Raw genomic sequence first — 27,073 nt, forward strand, 5'->3', positions numbered from 1 at the left:
TTCCACTCTGTAAATGTACTTTAATTTTGCACAAGTTCAGACCTGGTGGTTATGCATTAGGTGCCAATTTTTGCAAGTCACTGGAAATTGGTGAGTTTTCAATGAAAATTTAAAGCAGTAATGGCTTTAAAGGCATTGTTTTGCCTTTAAAGCCATTGCCGCTTTACATTTTCACTGCAAACTCGCCGATTTCCGGCGACTTGCAGAAATCGGCACTTAAAATTTTTACCCTCTGGTGGTCTTCGTGTCTTGTCCTATACTTTTTATGGGTCCTGTTTTGAAAGAGTAATGCAGTTACGAGTGCCACTCTGAGCAATAATATTGAATAATAAGCTCCATGCACACAATTGCAACCTGTAATAAAAACAGCTCTCATGTCCACTTTAATTTAAACCTAATCTTAAAATAATGTAATTTAATGAGGCTAAGCTGAACAGTATTTTACGCTTAAAACTGACGGTCCTTTTACTGAAAGGTGTGGTACCAAAGTGGTAGGAGATTTTTTCATATGATATTTCCATTTTTTGCACTTTCACTCCGGAAATTTTTCTAGGCGTGTGGAGGTGTTTTCCAAATTGCAGAATGTAGGTGCACCTTGAAGTGTTGGTTGGCGGAGCATCCGGGTGCATATGTGCAAAACCAAGGCATTTTGCAATGGGAGTTGGGTGAGCTTTGTAAATTACCTCATATCTAGTTTTTCCTGTTACACCTGCATAGCCCAGCAACCTATATGGTAGCGGTAAAGGGTTCAGTGCAAGTATATTGTATATTTCATGCAATTCAGTGTAATAAATGATTAACCAGGAAACCTGTAATCCAATTCGTATTATCAGGTACAAAGTTTAAAAGCTGTGACATTACTGTTATTGTAAAGCTGAAAAGGTAACAACCACATTGTGGCTGGATCACTTATAAATAACTTATTTGTGGCTGGATCATGTAGAATTAACTTATTGTAGAAATTTATTAGGAGTGCAGTGCATCTCTGTATATCATTGCAAATGTGCTTATCTTTTTATATTGGTATGTGTGGAAATGTATTGACTTCTGAGACAGTATGTCATGTTTGGGTTTTGAAACTGTCTGGAGACAGGTAATCTCATGTTAATTAGCCCTTTCAATGGCTGAGTGACCAAAATGTCTGTTGAGCCTGAAAGACAATAAGAGCTAATTATACTTGTTGGTAGACTCCCTATGCAAGTGATCACAGATGAATGTGAATTTTGCAAGTTAAATTGCGTTCAAAGCAAGATTAGAGAAATGTTATATCCTGAAGATAAACATTCAATAGAAAGCCAAAGTAAAAAGTTTTTAAACCCCTCCAGGATAATTTATGTGCAGGCTACATGAAGCACCTGGATTGGTTAGAGGGCAGAAGGCTGGATTGCCTCCTGCCAGTGAATCTGTGTAAATCTGTATAAAAAGTGCACTGTTTGACCATGTAGTAATATACCATCTGTACTTTCTGGAAATCACCAGTACCTCAAACTAGTGTGTAACTGTCCTTTGTAGAACTTCCTAAGCTAATAAACATCACTGCTTTAGGAAATTGATGCAGGGGCGGATCCAGGGGGGGGGGGGCAATTGGGGTGATCGCCCCCCTCACTTAAAGTTCATTTATATGTGGTTAAGGAATTTGTAATGGAAATTGATGGATTATACCTGGATCATCATCATCTATTTATATAGCGCCACTAATTCAGCAGCGCTGTACAGAGACTCACATCAGTCCCTGCCCCATTGGAGCATGGGAGGAAACACCAGTGTGATGAAGGTGGGAGCAGTGTGATGAAGGTGGGATGAAAGGGGCATACATATCTGTTATTTGTTGCTCTTATTGTTGAGATTTTATAGCTATATACTGTTTTATTTAAAATAAAGCAATGAACAAACCTGACTGTTACTACGGTAATAGTGCTCATTATTATCGTTAGTTTGGCAATCTTTAACGCTCATTTTTGCGGGAGCCGCGAGCAGAGATCTGGCGGAAAATTACTGTATAAACGCTATAAACGCTATGTTATTCCTAGAATAACGTGGCTGAATTGGATCAGTCCTGTAGTGTTGTAGGGCACAGGGCCTACAGGAGTTGGGACTGGAGAGGGGAAGGAGTTGGGACTGGAGAAGGGGATGATTCAGGAATGGAGAAGGGAGGGGCTAACTGTAGAGGGGGGGAGGGGATGCCTACTTGCTTCCTGTAACTCTTGTGACCTATAGATTAGACCAATCTAATTTTTTTATCCGGCTATTCTGAGGTTGGAACCCTGCATTAGGCACCAAAGCTCTGCTCGCTACCTGCAGCTCTGGCCAGTTTGATAGGTCAGGGGGAACCATCCACAGCAACCCTGATCTGAAGGCAAGAGATCAGGGGTACCAGCCCAGGTGCGCCCAGGAAGTGGGGACCCTAGCAGTGAGAGTTACACAGAAGGAAGTGGTCCTAGGTGCTGGTGAAGGAGCCTAGTGGTGGCAGCAGAAAAAGTTCCTACTACTACTACAGTTAGACGGTGCATTTAGGATAAAGTAAAGGTGGTGGTGGCAAGGCAAGCCCTGCTGGTCCCCAGCAACACATGGACATGATGACATAGGAGGTCCAGTCTGTTACACACATATCATGAAAATCCATTGTAATTTATTAAGATGGTAACACTATATTTTTTTTAAGATGGTATTATGAAACCATTGCTGATCTTGTGTACGATCACGTACTTGGGAACTATGATGTGGCGTAGTACCTCACTCGCTGTTGCCTTTCTCTTCTGTACCAGCTAAGGCATGGGTGTGGCATCTGCAACCAGAGGGTCCTCTTAATTATCAGGTGTTTAGCACAATTAAAATGGAGTGGACACTAGTGGTGTGCCGTGCTATGTCAAATAAGTGTTGGGCACCATACCAGCTCATAGGAAAATAACATGTCTTCATTTCAAATGACTTCTCCCTCATGCACATAGGACGGTTGCAATGTATAGGTCACGAGCGCCAAACTGCTCCAGCACAGATCATAATGGTTACAAGCTCAGCTTCTTCCAAACGCCTCCATCACATAACTTATTACTTACTTCACAGCAATCCTTTACTCCACCTGCACATTTCTTGCTGATGCAGTAGTTCTACACTTTCTAGAAATAGTGGACTTTTTCTCATAGGCATACTTCGGTGGTTCATGCGCACGTTCCAACAAGGATTTTATTACATTCCTCTATCCAGGGATTCTTCTTGCCATGGTGCATCCCATTCCACAGAGGGACTCTCTTACTCCAGCCCCACTATTGTTACTGGCCACACTGCACTTTCAATTGTCATCCCAATATCCAGGGACCTTTAAATACGTAGGGAACATAATGCAGTACAGTGTAATTACATGAACAGTTATTCAGGCAGATCTCTTGAACACATCCCAGTAGCCAAGGATTCTGCCTCATTTGCTTGTACAGTTTCTACACCACAGGACTCCCATCTACTTTTAACTGTGGGGACTTCTTTCCTCTAGAGCAGCCAAGCTGCCTAGTTGTAGGGCCCTACACAGGGTTCTCTCTACTCATATGACATGTAGCTGACATCCAATATCCCTCACTCCTACCAAGGGTCTCTGCAAGCTCATCCATGCCTCTCTCCAGGCACACTCATTCAGACAACTTTCCATCCAAAACATCTCTTCTCTAGGACCTTTACTGCTGGGTTCCTCCCCTTCTTGTCCACAGCTGTCCCAGTACAGCCCACATGCTCTCATTAGCACTGGTACTCCTGAAGATGGGAATCCCCCTCTGTAACTCCCCTTTCTCCAATGGGCTCTCATTAACTTGGGCGCAGTATATCCCCCCTTATGGGGGACTTTTTCTGTTGCCTCATGGCGTTTGCTGTGTCTCCCTCTCACAGGGGACCCGGGACCAACCTTATGCTGTACAGGTCCTGGCCTGTTTAAAATGGCCGCTCAACACCTAAACGCAGGAAACAATAAAAATGGAAAATATAAACACGCAAACCATTCTCATCTATTCATAGCCAAGTTCTAATAATAATAAATTGTTCACAGCCAAATATTAAAACAAATAAAATTAGTGCCTGACAGATTGTTTCTCTTCTACGCTGTACATATACATATATATTAGCTGGTTACCCATTCTTCAAACTATTTTCCAAAGAAATCTTCTTAATTGTTTTAAATGACCAGTTTCTTTGCAATATATTTACAATATCAATGCTTCCTTGTCAACTACATTTTGGTTTCTTTTGTTATGGTCAAAATATGAAAGATCTTCTTTTTACCAGAAGGAAAAGATGATGAGAGCGTGAGGCGAAAAGGTTAAATAAAATGTATAAGTGTAAAGATAATGGGCCTGATTCATTAAGGAAAGTTAAGCCAAAAAATTGAGTAAGTTTTTTTTTTACTCAAGTTTTCTGGACAAAACCATGTTGCAATGCAGGGGGTGCAAATTAGTTTATTATTTTGCACATAAGGAAAATACTGTCTGTTTGTTCATGTAGCACACAAATACTTGATAGCTTATTTGTACACTGAAATTTAAAGTTGCTCTAGGACATGCCCTACCCCAACTATAAATCTGCCATCACATTTTAAATTTACCTCCCCCTTCATTGCAACATAGTTTTGCCTTCCTTGCTTAGTTTTGCTTAACTTTCCTTAATGAATCAGGCCTAATATGGATAATGTGTAATAAGGGTTAAAGGACTGTTACCTACCTGCTTTTTTTTTTTTTTAACAGTGACTGCAAATGTCTCAAAGATACACACTGGTATATTTTAGACCACAATTGTCAGAGAAAATCTGGAACTCCTTGATTGAAGCCTATAGACATGCCCGTCATTCAGTGCGAACGGAGCAGAGAGGAAGGAAGAGGGACGCCCGCGCCGCGATCATGTGATGCCAGTATTTATTTTTTTTATTTTTTTTCTTTAAATACCCTGCTCCCCACCCCTCCCGCTCCCTGCTAAAAATAATAAAAGAAAAAAAAAGAAAAATTATAAAACAAGTTTAAAAGAAAAAAAAAAAGGTCGGCAGGTCCGGGCCGGGTAAATAGTAAAATCGCCCATCCTTAAAACAGAAGTCGTTAATCTAATTGGAATTCCTTTAGCTATGAAGATCTGTAGTTAATCATTTTTAACTAATTGGCTTCTACATTAACTATTTCTATGAAATCTACACATTGCTTAATTAAAAAGATTATAATTTCTTTTACATTAGTAACCTTCAGGCACTAATAACTTCTATGATTTTCACTCCCTCCTCTACTATGCCCTTCCTCTCCTATGGATACCTCAGTTTTGACTAACCAAGTGTACGACAAGGAGCCGCCCTGAAGGGCAAAGAATAAAGGCTTTAACATTCACCTAACAGATCGTTTACAGAGCAAGGGAGGGTGCACAGTGTCCCCCAGTGGAGTAAGAGAAATTGATTTTACGGTGAGTAAAAATCTTCTTTCCTCTTTCCTACCACTAGGGGACACTGCAAGACATTGGGGACATACCAAAGCTGCCCCGAAGGAAGGGAATGCTCTGGAACGGCTGCTCTCAATACTTTCCGGCCAAAGCTCTCATCAGACGATGCAAAAGCCTGCAATGTGTAAAATTTAGCAAAAGTATGGACAGAAGACCATGTGGCCGCCCTGCATAGCTGCTCTGCCAAAGCACCATGACGCGCCGCCCATTACGCACCAACCGCCCTGGTAGAGTGAGCCCTAAGCGAAACTGGAATCGGGAGAGAGGCTCGGACATAAGCCAGACTAATGGTGGAGGTGATCCAGCGGGCAATAGCCTGTTTTGACGCCGGCCAGCCGCGCTTTTTTACTTTATACAAGATAGATTGTTACGAGCCGCGGCGGTGTCCAGCCGCCGCGACTCTCTTTCATGCGTCCCGGTCGTCATAGCGACGTCAGCCTCCCTGCCAGTTATAGCTTCCAGTTTTCTGTCTGCTACCTGCTCCTGTGCTGTTGGTGTAAACCTTTTTGGATTGTCTTTGCCGTGTATGACCCCTGCCTGTACCTTGGATTTGCCTCTTTGCCTGTGACCCTGACTCATCTTGCCTGTGCACTGGACCCTGCTATATTGCTTGTGACCCTGACCTTTGGCATGTTTCCAGACTATTCCTGCTTGCAAGTGACCCCTGACCTTGGATTTTGTTTGACCATCCGCTGCCATCTACGCTGCCTCCTGGCCTGCCGATGCGGTTTAGTATCACAAACTTACACTACATTTGGAGATAAGTCCTGGGGGCATCTGAGTACCGGTGAGCGTATAAAGCTCTATGGGAAAGGCGGCTGCTAAAGGTGAAGACCTCCGCCAACTAGTTCTGTGAGTTTGTGTACTGACTGTCAGCGTAACAGAGATCCTTAGTCTTGCGAACTGTAGCTGTGCGGTTGACATAGCACCGGAGAGCCCGGACTACATCCAGCAACCGCAAGACGTAATCAAAAGAGGAAGACAACGTGGAGGAGGAAGGCGAAACGGGCCAGAATGCTGGAACTACGATCTCCTGATTCAAATGGAACCTGGAGACGACCTTTGGGACAAAAGAGGGTTTTGTGCGAAGCACCACTCTATCTTGGTTAAACACAAGAAAGGGAGAGTTGCAGCAGAGTGCTTCCAACTCCGACACTCTCCTAGCTGATGAGATAGCTAAGAGAAAAACAGTCTTCCAAGTCAGATGGTGCAATTCTGCTGTCTGAAGAGGTTCAAATGGCAGATGACAAAGTGCCCTGAGCACCAAATTAAGGTCCCAGGGCTCCACCGGGTGAGAGAATGGGGGCTGAATATGAAGAACCCCCTGCAAAAAAGTCTGGACCTCGCTGAGTGACGCCAGTTTTCGGTGAAAATAAATAGAGAGTGCCGACACCTGTACTTTAAGCGATCCTAGTCAGAGTCCCTTATCCAGGCCCTCCTGCAAAAAGGCCAACAGCCCGGACAGGCTAAACCTGGAAGTATGGACACCCTGAGACTCGCACCAGAGAATATAGGGTTTCCAAACTCTGTGATAGATAGCCGAGGAAGATGACTTCCTTGCCTTGATCATGGTGGTAATGACCCGTGACGAGAATCACTTAGCCTTGAGGACTAAGGATTCAACCGTCACGGCGTTAAAGCCAGACGATTTAAATCGTGGCAAAGAAGGGGCCCCTGAACCAGTAGGTCTGAGCGCATGGGCAGACGAAACAGCGGCCCTGTCAACATTTATAGAATGTCTGAGAACCATGCCCAGCGAGACCAATGAGGGGCGGGATAGCGGGAACCCGCTCATTTTTTAATTTCTTCTGAACCCGCGACAGCATGGGTAATGGCGGAAACTGATACACCAGACTGAACTGCCATTAAATGGCCATGGCGTCGGATGTGTGAGCTAGAGGGCCGCAGGACTTGGCGCAGTACAGGGGAACCTGGTGATTCAGCCTGGAGGCCATAAGGTCTATCTCCGGCATTCCCCAGTGTTGAACTAGGAGGGCAAAGGTCTTCTTGCATAGAGACCATTCGCCTGGGTGAACCTTTTGCCTGCTGAGGAAATCGGCTTCCCAATTGTCTACGCCTGGGATTTATACTGCCGAAATCTGAGACACATGGTGCTCCACCCAAAACATGATCCTGGCCGTCTCCTGCATGCTGCGAGTCCCCCCCCTTGATGATTTACGTATGCCACGGCCGTGGCATTGTCTAATTGGATTTAAAGAGGCTTCCCTGCTAGGAAACACTGCGCCCTCGTCAAGGTCCCGAGAATCGCCCTGAGCTCTAAGACATTAATCAGAGTAAAGAGTAGTCTCCTGGTGGGACCAGAGTCCCTGAAACCTTCGGGGTCCCGTGACCCCTCCCCAGCCTGACAGACTTGCGTCTCTGTTAACTGAGCTCCAGAGACCCGACTGGAGGGTCTGACCTTTGTCTAGATTTTGCGTGGTAAACCACCACGTCAGAGAAAGTCGAGTCGGTCTCGACAGGCGGATGATCTGCCTGTCTAACTGTTCGTGAGACCCGACCACTTCTGAAGGATCTCTAGCTGGAGAGAGCGGGAATGGAACTGAGCGAACGAAACCGCCTCGTACACCGAAACCATGGTCCCCAGCAGCTTCATGCAGCTGAGCATGGATACAGAGTTCTGGTCCTGCGCTGAAGGGCGTTGATCTTGTCTTGAGGCAAGAAGACTTTCTGCGACACTGTGTTGAACAGTAACCCCAGAAAGCACATGCGCTGAGCTGGGATGAGGGAGGATTTTGGTAAATTGAGGATCCACCCATGGGCTTCCAAGATCCCCATTGGGGTTCGCACATGGCGAGCTAAGATTTCTGCTGACGGAGCTTTTAAGAGAAGATCGTCCAGGTAAGGGACTATAGTGACTCCCTTCTGTCTTAGAATACTCGCCATAGTGGCCATGATCTTGGTGAATACTCGTGGAGCGAAGGCAAGGCCGAAGAGGAGGGCCCTGAACTGAAAATGGGCCGGCCCGAAGGCGAAACATAGAAGGCAGTGATGACGATCCCATACGGGGACACGCAGATAAGCATCTTTTATGTCGATGGAAGCCAGAAACTCGTCCTGTTCCATGCCTGCGATGACCGTCCGAAGGGACTTCATCTTGTACCTCTGGGTAATTACCTGTTTGTTTAGGGACTTTAGGTTCAATATAAGAAGAAACGATCCATCCTGTTTCGGCACCAGGAAGAGGCTGGAGTGGAACCACTGACCTCTTTCCTGCTCCAGAAACGGAACAATGACGCCCGCCCCTTGAAGGTTTGCCACCGCCTTCAGAAGCGCCTGACGTCTGAGGGGGTAAGAGGGTACGGGAGACGAAAAGAACCTCGGTGGGGGAGGCTGGTCCAAGTCTATCATGTATCTCCGCAACACGACTCCCCGAGTCCAAACATCTGTCGTGGCTGTCCACCACTGGCGCTTGAAGCTAAGGAGTTGTGCCCCTACCACAGATACCTGAGTGGGGGCAGAGAAGTCATGCTGAGGGATTATCGCTAGGGTGCGAAGCTCCCCGTCTGGAAGCGCCCCTGCCTCTGTTACCCCCTCCTCTAGGTGCAGCTGACTGACCCCTTGGCGGACCACTCAGGCCTCGGGAGAAGGAACGAAAGGAGCGAAAACGAGCCTAGCGAGGCTTTCGGGATCCCGTGGCCACCTCAATAACCTTTTCCAGTTCTGCTCTGAAGAGAGTGACTCCATCAAACGGCAAAATCTCTAAAGATCTTTTCGATTTAACGTCCGTGGTCCACGAAAGTAACCATAAGGAACGCTGTGATGCAATAATAAGACCACCAATTCTAGAATTGACGGCCACTGCATCCATGGTTGCCTGCCCTACATAATCTGAAGTCTCCTGAATATGCTCAGCCAGGGAGAGGAGATACGCTTGCGGAGTGTTGTTCTGGATGCTCCAACTGCTCCGCCCACGTCTGGACTGCCTTATTGGCCCAAGCGATAGCCATCGTGGGTCTGACCATGCTACCAGAGGCTATGTATGCTGAACGGAGTGCATGATCGCACTTCTTGTCTGTAAGGTCTCTGAGGGACACCCGCTCTTGGGTAGGAATGGCTGAGGAAGAAGACAAACGGGCGACCGGTGTGTCAACCCTGGGAGACGCCTACCATTTAGTAGAATCCTCTGCTGGAAGAGGATAAAGGCTCTTAAATCTGCCCGGCACCACAACTTGTTTTCCTGGTCTTAGCCAAGCGTCCGTCACCATTTCCACCATCTGCGGAGACGGTGGAAAAGTTGCCACCTGAGCTTTCACCCATTTGAAAATAGAGAAACCTGAGGGAGCTGAGGGCTCAGGGTCTGGGAAGCCTAAGGTATGTCTGATACCAAAGATAAGACTATCCACATTAGTTGCCGAATCTACTATGCTAAGCGAGTCTTCATCCTGCGTCTCCAGCTCTAATTCCCCTTCCTCATCGGAGGCGTGATCTGAGTCTGGACTGCGACCCCGGTTCACATCCCGCATAACACGTTTAGCCCAGTGGGTAACCGAAAGCAGGCGCTCTTCACTCTGAGCTACAGAACTCTGGGATGATGTGCCTGCGTTTTCTATAGGGTTAAACCCCAAAGCCTCTGTATCTGCGGCCCTTTGCTCTGCTGACTGAGCTACGCTGGCTACCTGTGTTTGCTGCAGTGTGTTCACGTACCTCTGCGGCCAGTAACATCACATTGGTGAAATTTTCCATGGCAGAGGTAAAGGACTTGACTCAGAGCGGCTCTTCTATGGCTGCTGGTTGTTGTGCCGGGGCGGGACACTCCTGAGTTCCGACCTCGCATGTCGTGCAAAGGGCATTTTCTTTTCCCCTGCTGTCCAACAGGAAGCTTTGTTCTACATATGGCACAAGCAAAATACACCACAGACACTCCAGAGGATCCCTTACCAGAGTTCCCTTTGTTAGACATATCTGAACAGTATTACAGTATAACCGGTAACACAATTCACCAATATAACTTGTCAAAACAGTGTCTCAAGACAGTACAGCAAGATTGTATACCAGATCTATATACCAGGCTACAAACTTGTATAAGTAGTGTTTTTAACCTCTTTGCAATGCAAAAGAATCTGCCAGAGAAGGTTCAATATACTTTGTGTCAAAAAAACCATGGTACTTTTATATCACTGTAACGATACCCATCACTGGAGAGGCAAGAGAGGAGAGAAGCAGCCTGCTTTAGCTGCACAATGTTTGCTGAAAATGGTGCTCAGTGCTGCAGGAACTGAATATGGGGGGGGAAGGACGTTCCTCCTCCGGATCCACCCCCTAAAGAAAAAATGTCTGCTTCTCTATGCCATAACCGATCAGCGCATCATTTGTCTGGCTGTCGGCGCCTACCGCACACATGCTGAATTACTGTGCCCAGGCAGCGTGTGTGCTTTCTCCCCTCCTCTGGCTGCGCCGTCTCTCTATATAGAGCGGAGCTCTCTAAACCCCCGCTGCTTGTTGTCTAAGTGCACGTGCAATTACATAAACAAGTGCCCTGTGCTATTTGCTTTAAATAAATTTATACCAAAAGTTATCTAATAGTGATCCAGTCACAAGAGGTCTAAAATGAGACCTTGCTCAACTCTCTAGCTCAATCAGGTGAGCTACAAATGCAATTTAAAAAAACGTTAAAAGCAAGTTTTTTTGTTAAAAAAGTGCTACTTTAAAGACGTATAACTTCAAAACCAGTGCACATATCAGCCTTAGATTTATGGGTTTTCTTTACACCCTTGGCAACATGTATTATACCAAATGTAATTGATATTAGAGAATGTAAGATAGAATATTTTCTAAAATTGTTTCGATTTGATGTGGAATGACCCAGAAAAGATACATAAAATGACATTTCTATATGTCCAGCAGAAGAACTTGTTTTACACTGGTCTCAGGGGGGGAGGAGTAGAGGTTGGATAGATTCAGAGTTTTATTAGATAATCAACACCCAGATAGTTTATAGCTTCAACTGGAACATGGAGAGAAGATTGACTGTGCCCAGTCTGTACATTTACCAAAATCTGATCTCATAATAGGTTAGCAATTTTTCACTATATATATTTTCTGCTGTTTGAATTTTTGAAAAAAAAAACCACACAGAACTTTAAGAAAACATTTATTATCAAATGGTATACTGAATAATCTTTGTACATTATACACACATTTTTTCAAATTTTCTTTGCACATTGAAGCACATATTTACAAGGCAATGCTTCAGCTATACAGTGTTTAAGGAGAAGCAGACTTCTGATACAGAGTAGCTCCTCAACAGCAACTTAAAAAAACAGCAAATTTCACGCAATGCGTGAACTTTATAACACTGAACAATGGATAAAATAAAACTTGATACTGAAGTAAATTTTATGAAAGTACATTGTTCATTTTGAGATAAGTCGATTACTTTGTATGCTTTGAAACATTTCTCATCTACTATTCTCAGGCTCTGATATTACCCCACCCAAAACAGTTTGTTGCATGGTTCAAAAGGCAAATACCCTGGATAAAAAAAAAATCTTAATTCTATTAATTGTCAGAGTCCATGTCAGTGTCTCCATGAGTTGATGTAAAGTCTTCACTATCCTCTTCATCTTCAGTTAACTGTATCTGGCTGAGTACATTGGGCCCATGACGCTCCTCCTCTTCATCCTCTTCTTCCTCGGACATCTCATAGCCTCCAATGCTGCTGAAACTGGTGTCTCTAGTATTGGATTTTGGCTCAGGCTCTTCATAACTTCCATAACTATAATATATAATAAAAGTTACACATAAGTAATAGGACATGAATCTATTCACCACATTTTGAATTAGATCTGTTGGTAATCCAAAATTGAGTAGATAGAGTAGACATTTCGGTGGGAAGGGGGTTGCAGGAAAAATATATTCACATTTCTGCGCAAGGTAAATGTACTTCGGAATGGAGACAAATACATTTCAAGGAAATTTTCTAGGATTGGTAAATTTTATTTATATTTTTGTTTTGTTTTCCCTTGGTAATGGGTATAAAAGGCTATTTCAATTTGTTGCAAGTAGAATTCACAGAAAAAAAAATAGATAAAAAAAGAATTAAGATGGAGGCAGCTAATAACCAATACAATATGCCTAGATAATAGGCCTAGATCAGGTGTAAACCATGTCCAGGCCTGAAGTGGTTAACTATGGTATTCTAGTCTCTTTCAAGACATCCAGCGAAAAGCCACATTTACATACTCGCTGGACACTGATGTGTGTGTGTTATATATATATATATATATATATATATATATATATATATATATATCTATATCTATATCTATATATATATATATATCTATCTATATCTATATATATTATATCTATCTATAGATATAGATATTTATTTATTTCTCTGTCATATCATCTGGAGGACACTGCTTCACCATGGGGATATAGAGATAGATGCAGAGCAGGGCACTTGGGAGTTAATTTAAAAAGTAAGGAAGTTCTCCTCCCTCCATATATCCACCCCTGCACCCTACCTGCTGGCAATCAGACTTTTTCCTGTCCCTGGATTTAGGCACTTTCCTCAGATGCCAAGGTTAATTTTTTCTTTTTGCTTGCGTAGCTTTGGTTAGTGCTAGCTGGCCGTTTGCTTCTGTTGAGGGATACTCAGCGAGGGACATGTCTGGTCTGTGGTGTGTGCATGCTCGAGTCCACTGCTTCCTGTGTGATGTGGTTGAGGCATGGTTTGCACTCCTGGCCCTGTTACCGTTGAAGTGTTCAGTAACTGTACGGTAAGCCATACAGTTATTGTCAGGGAACAGGTCAGGCTTCAAACCCTTTCAAGGGAAGTTTTCCAGCCAGGAGAAGCATGGTACCGTTTCTTAAACAGCTACCCTTGCTGCTGACCTAGGGGAAGGTCAGCAGCACTCCCCCTATTATCAATTCTTCCTCCTTTGTGGATTTTTTCTTGTATGTAAAATGCATACTTTTTATATGAATACTTAGTTGCTGAAGGGCTCCTCTCCTCTTTTTTCCCTGTGTTTGTAGGTTGAATTAAGGGGTTGAGTTTTGTTCTGACAAATTCATTGTTTTGTATGTTTACTTGTAAGTTGGTTCTTCAAGAATATGTCTGAAAAAGGGACTGGTTCTAAAGCCAAGACTCCCAAGTCTTTTATTTTACCTGTTCTAGATGGCAGGCAAAATTGCCTAGTGAACATCAGGAACCAGATGCCCAATGTACAGCTTGCAAAGCCCAGAACAGTGATCCGCCTCTGCCTGGGATTGCTGCTGCTGAGACAGAACCAGCTTGGGCGAAGTCCTTGTCACAGTCCATTGCTAAGCTAACTTGCATTACGGTGTATCACAAGGAGGCGAGGGAGTTTCCCTCAATTGTACAGGCATAAGGATCTCACACATTTTGAAAGTGTATAACAAAAATGAACGAAACTATTTAGGAAAACATTGTATTTATTTCTGAAAAGAACATAAAAGAGGATTTATGTACTTATGTTAAATCCGTTACTCCAATTCCGTCTGGGGGACACTGCTTACCATGGGTTGTGGAGGGGAGCTCGGGAGTTGGCACCTAGCTAGTTAACTTTAGCACTGCTGACAGACCCCTCCCCTCTACAATCCCCCTGCCTCTTCCTGTTCAGTTAATTAAAAAGCCCAAGGAGAAAAGGTCAATCAAACAAGAGCACACAGAAGAAAAGCAGAAGGGAGGGATCGCAGTGTCTTTTCTCTTTCATCCAGTCTGGGGGACACTGCTTACCATGGGGACGTTCTAAAGCAGCCCCCTAAGGTTGGGACTACTCTGAAAGCCCCGCTCGTAAAGCACTACGAGCGAAATTTGCATCTGCGGATGTAAATATATTAAACTGGTAAAATGTTGTAACGGTGTGGACAGAGGACCAGGTGGCTGTCCTGCAAAGCTGGTCTGCAGAAGCCCCATTTCTCGCTGCCCACGACGCCCCTACCGATCTGGTGGAACGGGCCGTAAGCCTCTCTGCCACCGGACGTTTAGCCTTTATGTAAGCTTACTTAACGGTTGTCGTAATCAATCTTGCAAAGGACTGTTTTGAGGCTGGCCAGCCTCTCTTATTAGCATCATAAAGAACAAACAGAGAATCAGTACGCCTAATCAGAGAAGTTCTTTTGACATAAATGCGAAGAGCCCTAACCACATCTAACTTTTCCATAGACTGTTGATCTGAATGGGAAGTACATGAAAAGACCGGAACTACAATTTCCTGGTTCAGACGGAAAGCCGAAAAGACTTTTGAAACGAAGGAAGGGAGGGTTCTTAACACCGCTCTGTCATCGTAGAAAACCAGATATGGTTCCCGGCAAGACAGAGCTCCTAATTTCGAAACCCTACGTGCAGATGCAAAAGCCAAAAGAAAGAGGTCCTTCCAGGTCAACCATTTCAAATCTGCCACAAGTAATGGCTCGAAGGGAGGCCCTTTAAGCATATCCAGTACCAGGTTAAGATCCCATGGTGCTGTAGGCGGAACATAGGGAGGCTGAATATGCAAGACGCCCTGAAGGAAAGTCCTAATATCTGGCAAATCCGCTAATTTCAGGTGAAAAAAGACTGAAAGTGCCGATACCTGAACTTTTAGGGAACCTAACCGAAGTCCTGCTTCCAGGCCACCCTGAAGGAAAGCCAATAAGCGAGGGAGACGAAAGGAGGACGTGTGACATGTCCTATTTTCGCACCATCTGATATAGGCTCGCCAAATCCGGTGATAGATGCGAGCTGAAACTGACTTTCTGGCTCGCATCATAGTGTTCACGACACTGGGAGAAAAACCCCTAGCTCTCCAGAGGCTGGCTTCAACAGCCATGCCGTTAAACTGAGCTGAGGCCGAAGGGAAGGGCCCGAAACTGATAGCGGGAGGACCCCACTGTGAATCCTAGGAGAGACTGATGGTCGCTCCAAATGGGAACGTGGAGGTATGCGTCCTTTATGTCTATGGAGGCCACAAACTGATCCTTCACTAAGCCGTTTATTACCGACCTCAGGGATTCCAGCCGAAATCTGTCCACTCGTAAGTGCACATTGAGGGTCTTTAGGTTTAAAATGGGCCGAAAGGACCCGTCTGGCTTCTTGCCCAGAAACAGATTTGAATAAAACCCCCTGTCCCTTCTGGTTGTCTGGGACCTTGCAGATGACTCTTTGCGAAAGAAGAGAGGCGACACAAGCCTGTATTGCCTGTCTTCTTGTTGGATCTCGGGGTAGAGGGGTTACAAAGAAACAATGTGGTAGAGGGCCCAGCAGGTCTATCATGTACCCCCTTGATATAATGCCCCGAATCCAAGGGTCTTGGGAAGACACTGCCCATTGTTCCCGAAACAGAGACAGACGTCCCCCCACTGGCGCTACCTCCGGCAGAGTAGAGTGGTCGTCAGGATGTTTGAGGATTCAAGTAACTGGTTCAGCTTATCCAAACCCTATATAAAAGCTGCGGACCATGCCGGTTCTGTGGGAACAGGGGCTTGGTCCGTATTTAATGAGGAAGGTCCTGGTATAGACGTTCCAATAGAACCTGTGGTAGCAGGGAGGCCCAAGGGTGTACTAGTATTATTAGCCACCGAAGTTGCCACAGTAGATAACAATTGATTGGATTGAAAAACCATCTGTTCTAAAGAGGAAACCGACTGTGTCAGGGAGGCCACCCAGGCCAGTTCCTCCGTCAGTGGGGCTGAAATATGCTGGGTTTATGCAGGGGGGACCCCTGCTTCGCAGACAGAGCAGAGCGCCAATGGGTCCTTCTGCCTACAAGGTAATTTTACATTACATTTTGAACATGTGAAATATTTTGGCATAGGGCCCTTTCCCTTATCTGTCTTTTTTTTTTTTTTATAAAGGAAGGCACACCAAACACACAGACTTAAATTGTTCAATTTAGCATGCGCGAGAGAGAGAGAGAGAGAGAGAGAGAGAGAGAGATTGAGAGTAATCAACTAATCTCGTCATAAAAGTTGTACTTGTAATTATTTTAAACACAATATAATACTTAGGCAAGTAGGAGAACTACAATATAACCCCTACTAGCCCATATTGTACACAGCAATACAGAGTATGTGTTTAAATATATCAGATACTTAGCCCAACGGCCAAACAGGGGAGAAGTCCAACAGCAGTGTCCTGATGCCTGCTCCCTCAGATCTGTTCTCCCTTCCCGGGCTTCTCCTTGGCGCCAGAAGACAGGGTTAAACCATCTCTCTCTGGAAGGCGGGGGAGCTCTATGTCTAAGCTCCCCCCCTTCAGTAGTGCTGCCTCTGCAGCGATTCTGTGGTCCATATAAAAAATTAAAAGGGTTAAGTGGCAGAGTAGTGGAGACCTTTTTGAAAATGTGTGGACAGACGACCACGTAATCGCTCTGCACAACTGCTCTGCCGAATCACCATGATGTGTCGTACAAGAAGAGCCAACAGCCCTGGTAGCGTGAGCTCTCAAAGTCACTGGGACAGGCCGAGAGGCCAGTACATAAGCTAGCTGAATGGTGGAAGTGATCCAGCAACCAAGATACTATTTGGAAGCTGGCCAGCCCCGCTTATGAGCATCCTAAAAGGACAAAAGAGATCCTTAGTCTTATGGACAGAGGCCATGTGGTTAACGTAGCACCGAAGAGCTCGAACCAGATTCAGTAAATTGCAACCTGTCGTCCAAAGAGGCAGAGAAAGAACGAAAAGCTGGGACCACCATCTCCTGATTTAAGTGGAACCTGGATACCACCTTCGGGAAAACAAAAGAAGGCTTTGTGCGAAGCACCGCTTGATCCTCATGAAAAATTAAGAATAGAGGAATGCAAGAGAGTTCACCTAATTCCAAAACCCTACAAGCTGACGCGATAGCCAATAGGAACACGGTCCTTCAAGTAAGATACTGTAAATCAACTGCACCCAGTGGTTCAAATGGGGCCACCAAATTTAAATCCCATGGCTCCACCAGATGAACAAAGGGGGCTGAACGTGAAGAACCCCTTGCAGGAATATCTGAACATCCCTGAAGCCAGTACGAAGGGACTCCATCCGAAATCTTTGAAGTCTGACCTGCTAGTTCAGAGACTGTAGGTTTAAAAGGGGATGGAATGACCTGTCTGGTTCAGCTACCAGGAAGAGATTGGAATAAAACCCCTGACCTCTTTCCTGCTGAGGGACCCAGACAATGACCCTGGCACACAGCAGCTTCTGGATGGCCTCTTGAAGGGCCTTGAGCCAGATGGGAAAAAGGGGTAGAGCTATGGTGAAAGCCCGGGACACAAGTCCACGCAAACATCCGTGGTGGCTCTGGAAGCGAAGAAGACGCGCTCCCACCACAGACTCCCCTGGAGGGAGTCTGTCCTGTTGCGGGCTTGTCATCTGGTCTCCTGGCTTCTCGCGTAACAGCGCCTCTCCCCAGGAGGCCGAGGATTGACCGCGCAACGGGGTTCCCCGACCTCTTCCAAAGGAACGAAAACGAGGAATGGTCCTTATTCTTGGAAGTCCCTTTTGCAGACATATTGAAAGGTAAAGGCACAAAATCGCAATAAAAAGCCCTTTAAAAAAAAATAATTATATATATATTGTAACAAAGGGAGGCATTTATCTGACAAAATGCAGAGAAAACCTACAAGCAGAATAAAACATTGGCGCAGTTATGCACCTAGATTGAGGTTAAACCAGGTAAAGACTTATGTTTAGTTTAAAGTTTGGTTAACTTACATGATTAGAAAGCTCCTTCCTCTCAGCACACAGACAGGGTGTGTCTGTTTGTGCAAACAGAGCCAGTGATAGGCGTTTCCTCTTAAAGAGAAGGTGGGTATGTCACCTGTCCATCAAGCTAAGGCTGGGGGAGGAGTATCAGGTATAAAAGCTTGTTTGTATCATTTGTTCAGGGAGACCAACGCTGGGGAAGCTGGCTGGTCTTGAGAGAGATTGTCTATGTCTAGCTAGCGTTTAGGGTCTCCATATCTGCTGTGAAATTCATATGGTGTCAAATACATTTTAAACCATCCTGACAATAAAGCTGCATAAAAAGAAGTTGTTCGCGTGTGCTTCAGCAGTAGCGGGCTCGTGCCAATATATATATAGCATAAGCAATTTAAAAGTCTGTATACTATGTAATTCCTAAGTATTTGACACCAAATCTCCAGAGACTGAAACAGTCTTAGGGGTGAATGTATCAAGCGGAGAGTTTTCCGGTGGGTTTAAAAAACTAAACAGATTCTACCTATTATTTATTAAGTACATTCTACAAAATGAAAGCTAGACTTTGGTTGGTTGCTATAGGCAACATCTCCACTTTCAAACCCGCCGCAAAACGCTCAGCTTCATACATTTACCCTCTAGTCTATGTCCAAATAGAGACTGTACATGTTTAACTTCGTTTAAAAAACTAAACGAGTAAAACAATCAGAGGTACCGGCATATTAGATGCAGAGTGGTTACAGCGTGCAGCACGGTGTATCTTATTGGTACAGTCTAGAGAAATGGCCGCCGTCCGCGCCAGAAAGCCGAAAGGGTGGGGGAGGAAGTTCCACCCTTCATCCATCCCTTAAAATGGTTGCCTCCATGTACTGCCGAATCACGCATACAAAGTATGGGTGTCGGCTATTAGACTGCATCCTCCACCTTAAGTTTATGGTATCCAGGCTGCAGGGCGCATTAGCGAGCTAAAGTCTCCTATGAACCTAAAACTAACACAAGTATAGGCAGGAGCCTATACCTATGTCACCTATCTCCTAGGCACTTAGAAAAAAACTGATGTATCTGCAGCAGAATAGGCCCATAGAACGGGAGGAGTGTGTGAATTAAACAAGTGTAAGTGCCTAAACTCTTAGTACCACCTACTATACCCCAATGTCTCGCAATGTCCCCCAATGGTAGGAAAGAGAAACAGGGCTTTCCTCCAATAGTTATGCTGCCCGGGATGTCAAGAAAGCCCGGAAAGAAAAGACTCCAGCGATCTTTTGGCACCAGACTGGCCAAAAAGAACTTTGTACCGAGATATCCTAAGGATCGTAACAGAGCCAGGACGATAACTTCCATTAAGACATGATCTTCTCTCTCAAAGTCCCTTTGTTACACCACAATTTGCTTCATCAGACATGCCGTTAAAATGAGTTGAGCTAGAGACTTTAAAGGGTCAAGGGGTTCTGTGAAAGGGTGATCCAGACTATGTTGAGAGCTAGGAAACCTTTTTCTGCCTTAAATAATCAAAGAGTTTGGAAGACCTATTTGCTATGATGTGAACATAGAGGATTCCAAACCTCAGTTTTGAGTCTGCCCATCTTCTCGCTTTTCTTCAGGGTAATTTAGGCAATGGGCGAGGAATAGGTTCTCTAAGGGTCAAGGTGTCTGTTCGTTCAGTCTCCAGCCGCCTTTTGCTCCTCCTATAGAACCTTGGGATCTTAATCTGGTTTTATTGATTTTGCAACATCCTTTTGAACCTTTAGATTCTGCAGAATTTAAAGGGGCAATGCAAGCAGGTGCAGGCTGTAAAAGGAGTTTTACTAAGCCTTCTACATTGTAGAGCCTATGCCTGCTTGCATTGCCCCTTTAACAGCATAATTAGTAGTACGGCTGTTAAACGCGACATCCATGCAGCTGTCGGGATATTAAATCGCTGCAATAGTTCCACGTCCATTTTGTAAACAGGCGCAATCAAAAGTGTAACTGAAAATTACATCTTCGGAATTAAGAGTAAGTGGGGGAATGTCAGTAATGCTATTACACTGCCGTTGTTCGTAGTGTCGGGGTTTAGTTAATCGGGATTAAGATTACCACTGGGCAGAAAGTGGTTTCAGGATTTCACATTATCAAATTTTCATTCCTTTTTGATAAGAATGTTCAGTAGATAATCAAAGTTCCTGTTGTCTACTGGATGTATTCAGTTTGTTTAGGACATATGTGTCTAGAACTTCTGGTGTTTGGAAGACAGATTCTCTCAAAGTCTTGTAGGATCCCCGGAAGAGGGGTTGTCGAGCGACGACCTGGTCCTCAGTCCATACTTTTACAAAATTCTATTGTTTCAACATTCAGGGTTACTTGTTTTGATAACAAAGTTTTGTGCTCAGCAGTGTCTGAGCGAACACTCCCTTAGGGCTAGCTTTGGAAGGTCTCCATGGTGCCTCAGAGGATATGATAGAGAAAACACAGACTTTTTTGTACTTCCATTAAATGCATTTCTCCGATTTTAGCTGAGGACACTGCAATACCCCTCCCTTAAATTACTGTTGATTTTGTTATGGTTATAATTCTTTTTGCTTTCTCTAGGCTTTTTTCAGTGAGAAACTTACTGCCAGCAGGTGGGGGCTATGAGGAGGGGATGAAACCTTCTTTATTTTTTAAATCAACTCCTAAGTACCCAGCTCCATAGCTACTTCTATTTCCCCATGGCAAAGCAGTGTCCCCAGATGAAATCAGATATATGGATTTACCGTATTTAAGTACAAAAAATGCTGTTATTCTTATTATATGATGTGAATATGGATCATACAACGGTTGTGAACAAAAATAATGAGAAATGCAAGTAAAAGTCCATATACATGAAGAAATCTCAATATTCCAATATGTACCTGATGTTACTGTCTTCCATCACATGTGAGGTTTCCATTCCTTCCCCGTAGGACATCATACTTTCATCATTCTCCATCCCCATCCTGGTGTTCTCCTGCATCATGTGTGGCTGTTTAGGTCTAATCCCTCCTGACTCAATGTCGGAGTCACTGCCACTCTCACTAAGCTGGATAGCTGCACACAAAGATATAAAACACAACAAATGTAAGAAATCAAAATAAGCTTATTTAAAATGGAGAATTTAAACTATACCTCTAATGAAGTCTATCTGATTTTTTTGTGATTAATACAATGAAAACTGCTATTTGTACAGATATGGCTTCAAAAAAGGTGCAACAAATGCAACAAAACTAGTCAACTGAAATCAGCGAATCCTCCTGCTTTCCATTAAGACCATACTATCATTATTTAATAAAATAATGACTTACAAGAAAAGGGATTATCGCCTTCCTCATCACTTCCTTCATCATCATCTTCCCCATCTGACATCAATAAGTCCTCATATAGCACACTGGCGTGAGGCTGCTGCACTGTGTTTTCATCTTCCTCAGCCAAATCTCCATCAACATCTTCAACTTCCTAAAATAAGGCATGGATTTAAAAAAAATAATAGAAGCCAAAAACAGCCGGCTATAAACTAGACACCAACCCTTTCTGGGTGTACTTACAGGGGCTGGAGTTTTAGGTTTTCCATCATCATCATCTTCAAATCCTTCAATATCGATATCAGAGTCATCTTCACCTAGACGACCCCTTCCAAGTCTCATCTGTAGATATATATGTTCATGTCCAGAAACCATCAGGAACATCACTTGCAAGAATACACTTAAAGCCTATGGGCCATTACACATGAAATGTGCCTTTTTATGTTAACCCAATGCATGCGTTCATCACTTAAAATGTCAAAACCGATCCAATTAATAATGAAACACAGTAGGTTTGGTCTTAAAATTGGATGAGACTGTTGACCATATAAAAATATAGACTAAAAAGATCTAATGTGTTTCATTATAAACTGCCCCAGCTATAATTACTGGGGAATGACAATATTCAAACACTTTTGTCTTTTAGTTGACCAGACTATAAAGACAAAAAGGTACACAAGTATGTTTCTTGGTTTACCTTCTAAGCTATATTAGGTTAGGAAATAAACCATAACATATTTCATGAGCCTGAATTGAAAGGAGTGCTCATGTAAAAATCTTTAAAAACCAAAATATGGTAAACTTTTTACCAAGCTTCTCTTCTCCAGTGAGGCTGTAGCTGCTTCTGTGGCAGACATGTTGCTTTCATCCTGGTAATAAGAGGCCTCCCGGGACATGCTGAGTGAAGTGTTTGTGTCATAGTAGTCAGGAGGCTGCAATTTAATAAAAATATTTGTTTTGTGTGATTTAATAATGTGTCAAGTAATTATAGTTAGTTAGTGGGCATGGAACACACATGCAGCACTTTCTCAGCTGAAGCACTGTGACAAGGAAACAACATTACCCATTCAAATTAAGTCTCACTAAGAGCATCCGATTACTTCACAATGTCAGAGTTAACAGGAGAATGCCAATGTGTCATAGGCCTGAAGCATGGCAGTGTCATAGCTACAGCTCATGGTGAGCCACCAAGGACTTGGTTATTAAGTAACAAAACTTATTTCCAAAATAATCTGACTTTTAGACATGTATATAAATGCAAATCAGAAATTAAATCCGTTTGCACACACTAAACAATGCTGATTCTTTTCTCTGCCTTATACATTAGGTATGTTTCCCTTTTAATGAATGAGCAAGTTTTAATATTCACATATTCTATTATTTTAAGCAGCTATTTACATTATGTCTATGCATGGAAGACAAAAACTCCCCAAAGCAGCAGAATATTGTGAAGAATGTAGACTGAATGTCTCCACTATACCAACCTGAGGAGTGTATGGTCCTGGAGTCATTGGGTCCAGGCTTTCCAGATCAGCCTCATCCAGAGCAGCCTCTTTAGCTGTGGCAATGTCCTTTTCTAGCTGTGTCAAGTGCTCATCGTACTGGTAAAGAGAGGGGACAAAGAGCAGAACACAGTTTACAATAAGTAATGTGTAAAGGTCTCACAAACTAAAAAAAAAAACTAAAAAAAAATACAATACCACTGCTTACCTCGGCCAGAGTCTGGGTACAGATGTTGACAATCTCCTGTGCTGTTTTACTATACTGACTGTCTGGTCCTGTGTATGGAAATAAAATATCAGTGTATGTGCGTGATGTAGATACACAGACACAGAGTAAGTATTAGAACAAGGACATCCAGACTGCTCCATGACATAAATAAATTATGATGATTTTCAAAAGTAGTGGAGGTGAAGTTAGAGAAACCGAATTAGACATGGGAGACTTGGAGAACTAAATCACGGCACTGCTGGATGTGTAACTGGAAAGCTTTACGTCTAACAATTTGCAACATACGGTCCCTTATAATAATAATTAGAATGTGTGTGTGTGTGTTGTTTTAAGATTATTACCTCCAATTATATATTTTACATTTGAAAATCACATTTGCTTTACCTACAATCAAAACATCATTGTTTATCACATTAATATATAATAATTATTGTAACCTCCTTCTAAGCATTTTACTTCATAAGAGGAAACTGTTGCAGGATGCATTTACGTTGGATAAATGACAATGATATGTTGTGAAAAGAAGAGACAGGTAAACAAGACAGACGTATCACTAGAAGTAGAAAGGCAGATTCATGAAGTGTAAATATGAACTTACCATTATACCTTACACTGTTTGCACTGATTAGGCTAACATCAGACAGAAATCTTTCTCGATTTTGATATTTATGTTTAGAAATATTCTAAAGGAAAAAAAAAAAAAAAAAAAGCCATTATTTGTTATAGGAAATAAAAAACAAAAAGCATTCTTTGAAATGTAAATTAAATGATGTGGTTTTAATACCAGAGGGGTAAGGCATCAGGTCACTTACCTGCTGGATGGTTTCCAGATCCATTGGGTTAATTATTACTTTATAGTAGTCAGGAACAAACTTTTTGTTGACAGGATGGTGGAAAGGCCATGACTAGATATTAGAAGAAAAGCAACACGAGACATTTATACTAGAAGAGTGCACTGGTGAAATGGATAACATTGAATCATAAATATAAATAATAATTAAAAAACACAATAAATAAATAAAATAAACGACTGGTGTGTTCATGTACAAGCCACTTCCTCCAGTTGTGATTGCTACTTGGAGAACACACTAAGAAGTGGGATGATAGAAATAGAACAAGAAGCTTGTTTTCATGAGAGTAAACATTCATTTAACAAGTGAATAAAAACCCCCAAAAAATAGTGTGTATATTTTAAAATTTGAAAAACTCACATCTGGCACTGCCATCATCTTTTGCGTCACTATGTTATCCAATATAAAGGAGAATGCAACTTGGTCATCATCATCCAGTAATGGGTTGATGGCTTTTTCCAGTCGTGCCAGCTTATCTTCTTTCTGGAAACAGAAACAAACAATAGTTGTTTCACAAACCCAGAACACTAATTCTCTCGTAATCACATACTCTTAATTATAGCATCCCTAACCCAGAATTCAATTATTTACAATAGGACAGCATTATCATTTATTATGAGACCCACAGATTCTGCCGAGCAACACAGCATTGTTCTCCCCAGAAATTTTTGACAGTCAGGAGGCATCAACAAGCAGCAGGAGGGGGAGGGCAGCAGTTGTAATACTTTTCAATAATAATGAAAAATGTATGAGGTTGTTGCTTGCACCTGCCAGGACTGGTCAGACTAGTACCTGTAGTGCCTGTTCTATTAGGAGAGAGAGTGGTATATTCTATTATATTAGGACTCTGTTGGGCTCCAAGAGACGGGTGGCAAGCACACGGAAAATAGATGCTGGGGAGCACACTGTACAATCAGTTATACACGAACAGAACGTCTTAATGGAGCAAGAGAAGAAACAGAATATAAAGAAACATTTTCAAGAGAAACAAAAACGGAGAAACTGAGGGTGATGGGAACAAGTATAAAGAGGAAGTGGAGCGTAAAGAGAATGTTATCTTGGGATGTGGTGAGGTAGACAAGCATGAAGGGGGTGAGTTTTGAGGGAGAGCTTGAAAGATTGGTGGTTGGGTGTGAGCCTGGTAAGGAGGGCAGGGAGTTCCAAAAGAGGAGAGCTGCGTGGGCAAAGTCCTGCAGAGGCGAGTGTTAGGTGGCGATAGGAGAGCAGGAAATATAAAGGACATAAGCAGAAGGATGTGGGTGTATAGGGGAGCACATCTTAACAAGGTCAGAGATAAAGGAGGGGGGTGTTAAAGAGGGCTTTATAGCAGAGTTTAGGCAGCTTGAACTGTATTCTGGATTGAATAGGGGGCCAACCGAGAGCTTTGCAGAGAGGCACAGTGGAAAAGCAACATGGAGAGAGGAACATCAGACATGACGCCACACGCGGTGCCAATCATAACACTTAGGCAGCGTGTATTGGTAACATGGGAACGATTCACATTATCACCTTTGAGAAAAACCAGGAAGAGGGATTGTGACAATGGGCGGTGGAAAAAACCTGACAAGCTCGGTTTTTGATGCCGAGCTTGAGGTATCGTTCAGCAATCCAAGTGAAGGTAACAGAACAGCAGTCGGAAATGCAGGAGATAAGAGAATGAAAGATATTAGGGCAGGAAAGATAGATTAGAGTATTGTCAGCATAAAGGCGATATTGGCGACTGAAGGAGTGATTGAGTTGACAGACAGGAAGTGTAAAAGGAGAAAAGGAATGTGCCTATAAGAGTATTGGAAAACCCTGACAGCTAGAGGAAGAGGAGGGGAGCAAGTGCCTGAGGAAGAAACTTTGAAGGAGGGGTCAGAGAGGTAGGAGGTAAGTCAGGAATGGACAGTGCTCTGAAGGCCAAGAGAGTAAATAGTGTTAAGGATCAGAGGGTGGTCAACTGTGTGGAAAACAGCAGAGAAGTCAAGAAGCAAGAGCAGTGAGAAGTGGCCCTTCAACTAAGTCAAGAGTGGATCTTTTGTTACCTTGATGAGGGCTTCTCGATGGAGTAGAGAAGGCGGAAGCCTGATTACAAAGGGTCAAGGAGAGAGAAAACAGAGAGAAATTGTGTTGAATGGCTGTACACCAGCTGTTTGAGAACTTTGGAAAGAAACTGGAAATGTAATTTGGGGCTGTACCTGGAGAGAGAGGTGAGGTCTAGAGGAGGTGCGAGGCAGGGAGATGTGATTGATGGGAGTATATTTTCCACTAAGCTGCAAAGACTGGCCGGTGAGGAAGGGCAGAGTGGGATAGAAAAGAGTTGGGGATAGAAAAGAGTTGAGGATGGCAAAGAGGCGATGGGCCTGTTAGACTGGGAAGAGATAAGAGTTTTGGAGTAGGTCTGCTTGGCAAGAGAGAGCAGCGTAATTGGAGGACTGGACAAACTTTAAGTGGATACATTTGTGCATAAGCGCAGAATTTCCTCCAGAGAGCATAACAGGAGCAAAGTGAGCTTGGAATGTCAGAGACAAATTGTAGTGGCAGGGGCAGCTTCATCCAGGGCTGCAAAGACAGTGGAACTGTAGAAGGAGATTGCTCCATTAAGTAGGACAATGAGTAGAGAGGAGGAGTAGTTCAAGGTTGGCAGAGAAGCATTAGGGGTCAAGATCATGCAGATTGAGTAGGGTCCATGCATTTCTGGATGCAGTTTGTTAAGTGCCTAAACTCCTAGTCCCACCTACTATACCCTAATGTCTTGTAGTGTCTCCTAATGGTAGGAAAGAGAAAGAACGTGTTAGAGAAGTACAAGATATCACAGAGGTGAGAGAACACAGGGTACAGGGATTAGCCATCACAGCAAGTATAAGAGGCCCACTAGGTGAGACCATGGGCAGAGGTAATGAAAAGGAGTTTGGAGGCAGAAGTCCCAAGTAGGGATGTCAACAGGAATTTTGAAGCCTCCAAGTAAGAGATTTGGGAGGCGGGAGGAAAGAAAGTGGAAGAGTCAGGCGGCAAAGTTGTTGAAGAAGTGGGAGTTGGGATCAAGAGGGTGGTAGATGTGTGGAACGTGGAGATGGAGATGAGATGTATAGTGTGAATCTTGAAGGGAGA

General features: G+C 43.6%; 1 protein-coding gene across 4 annotated transcripts in view; it reads right to left on the minus strand.

Annotated features, from left to right (window-relative positions):
• Nucleotides 1–11,553: 11,553 nt before the first annotated feature.
• The window catches only part of TAF1 (TATA-box binding protein associated factor 1), an 87,626-nt gene continuing 72,106 nt past the window's right edge, over nt 11,554–27,073 (minus strand). For all 4 annotated transcript variants that reach the window (XM_075184450.1, XM_075184449.1, XM_075184448.1 and 1 more), the window contains exons 31-40: nt 24,341–24,463; nt 23,942–24,034; nt 23,728–23,812; nt 23,109–23,176; nt 22,883–22,999; nt 22,208–22,330; nt 21,642–21,740; nt 21,402–21,552; nt 20,973–21,147; nt 11,554–12,190 (exon numbers count right to left, since the gene is read on the minus strand). In XM_075184450.1, the coding sequence (XP_075040551.1) occupies nt 11,974–12,190; nt 20,973–21,147; nt 21,402–21,552; nt 21,642–21,740; nt 22,208–22,330; nt 22,883–22,999; nt 23,109–23,176; nt 23,728–23,812; nt 23,942–24,034; nt 24,341–24,463 (1,251 nt within the window). In that variant the 3' untranslated portion in view covers nt 11,554–11,973. The remainder of the gene's footprint in view (nt 12,191–20,972; nt 21,148–21,401; nt 21,553–21,641; nt 21,741–22,207; nt 22,331–22,882; nt 23,000–23,108; nt 23,177–23,727; nt 23,813–23,941; nt 24,035–24,340; nt 24,464–27,073) is intronic.

Source organism: Mixophyes fleayi, chromosome 9 (genome assembly GCF_038048845.1).
Source record: "Mixophyes fleayi isolate aMixFle1 chromosome 9, aMixFle1.hap1, whole genome shotgun sequence".
NCBI lineage: Eukaryota > Metazoa > Chordata > Amphibia > Anura > Limnodynastidae > Mixophyes > Mixophyes fleayi.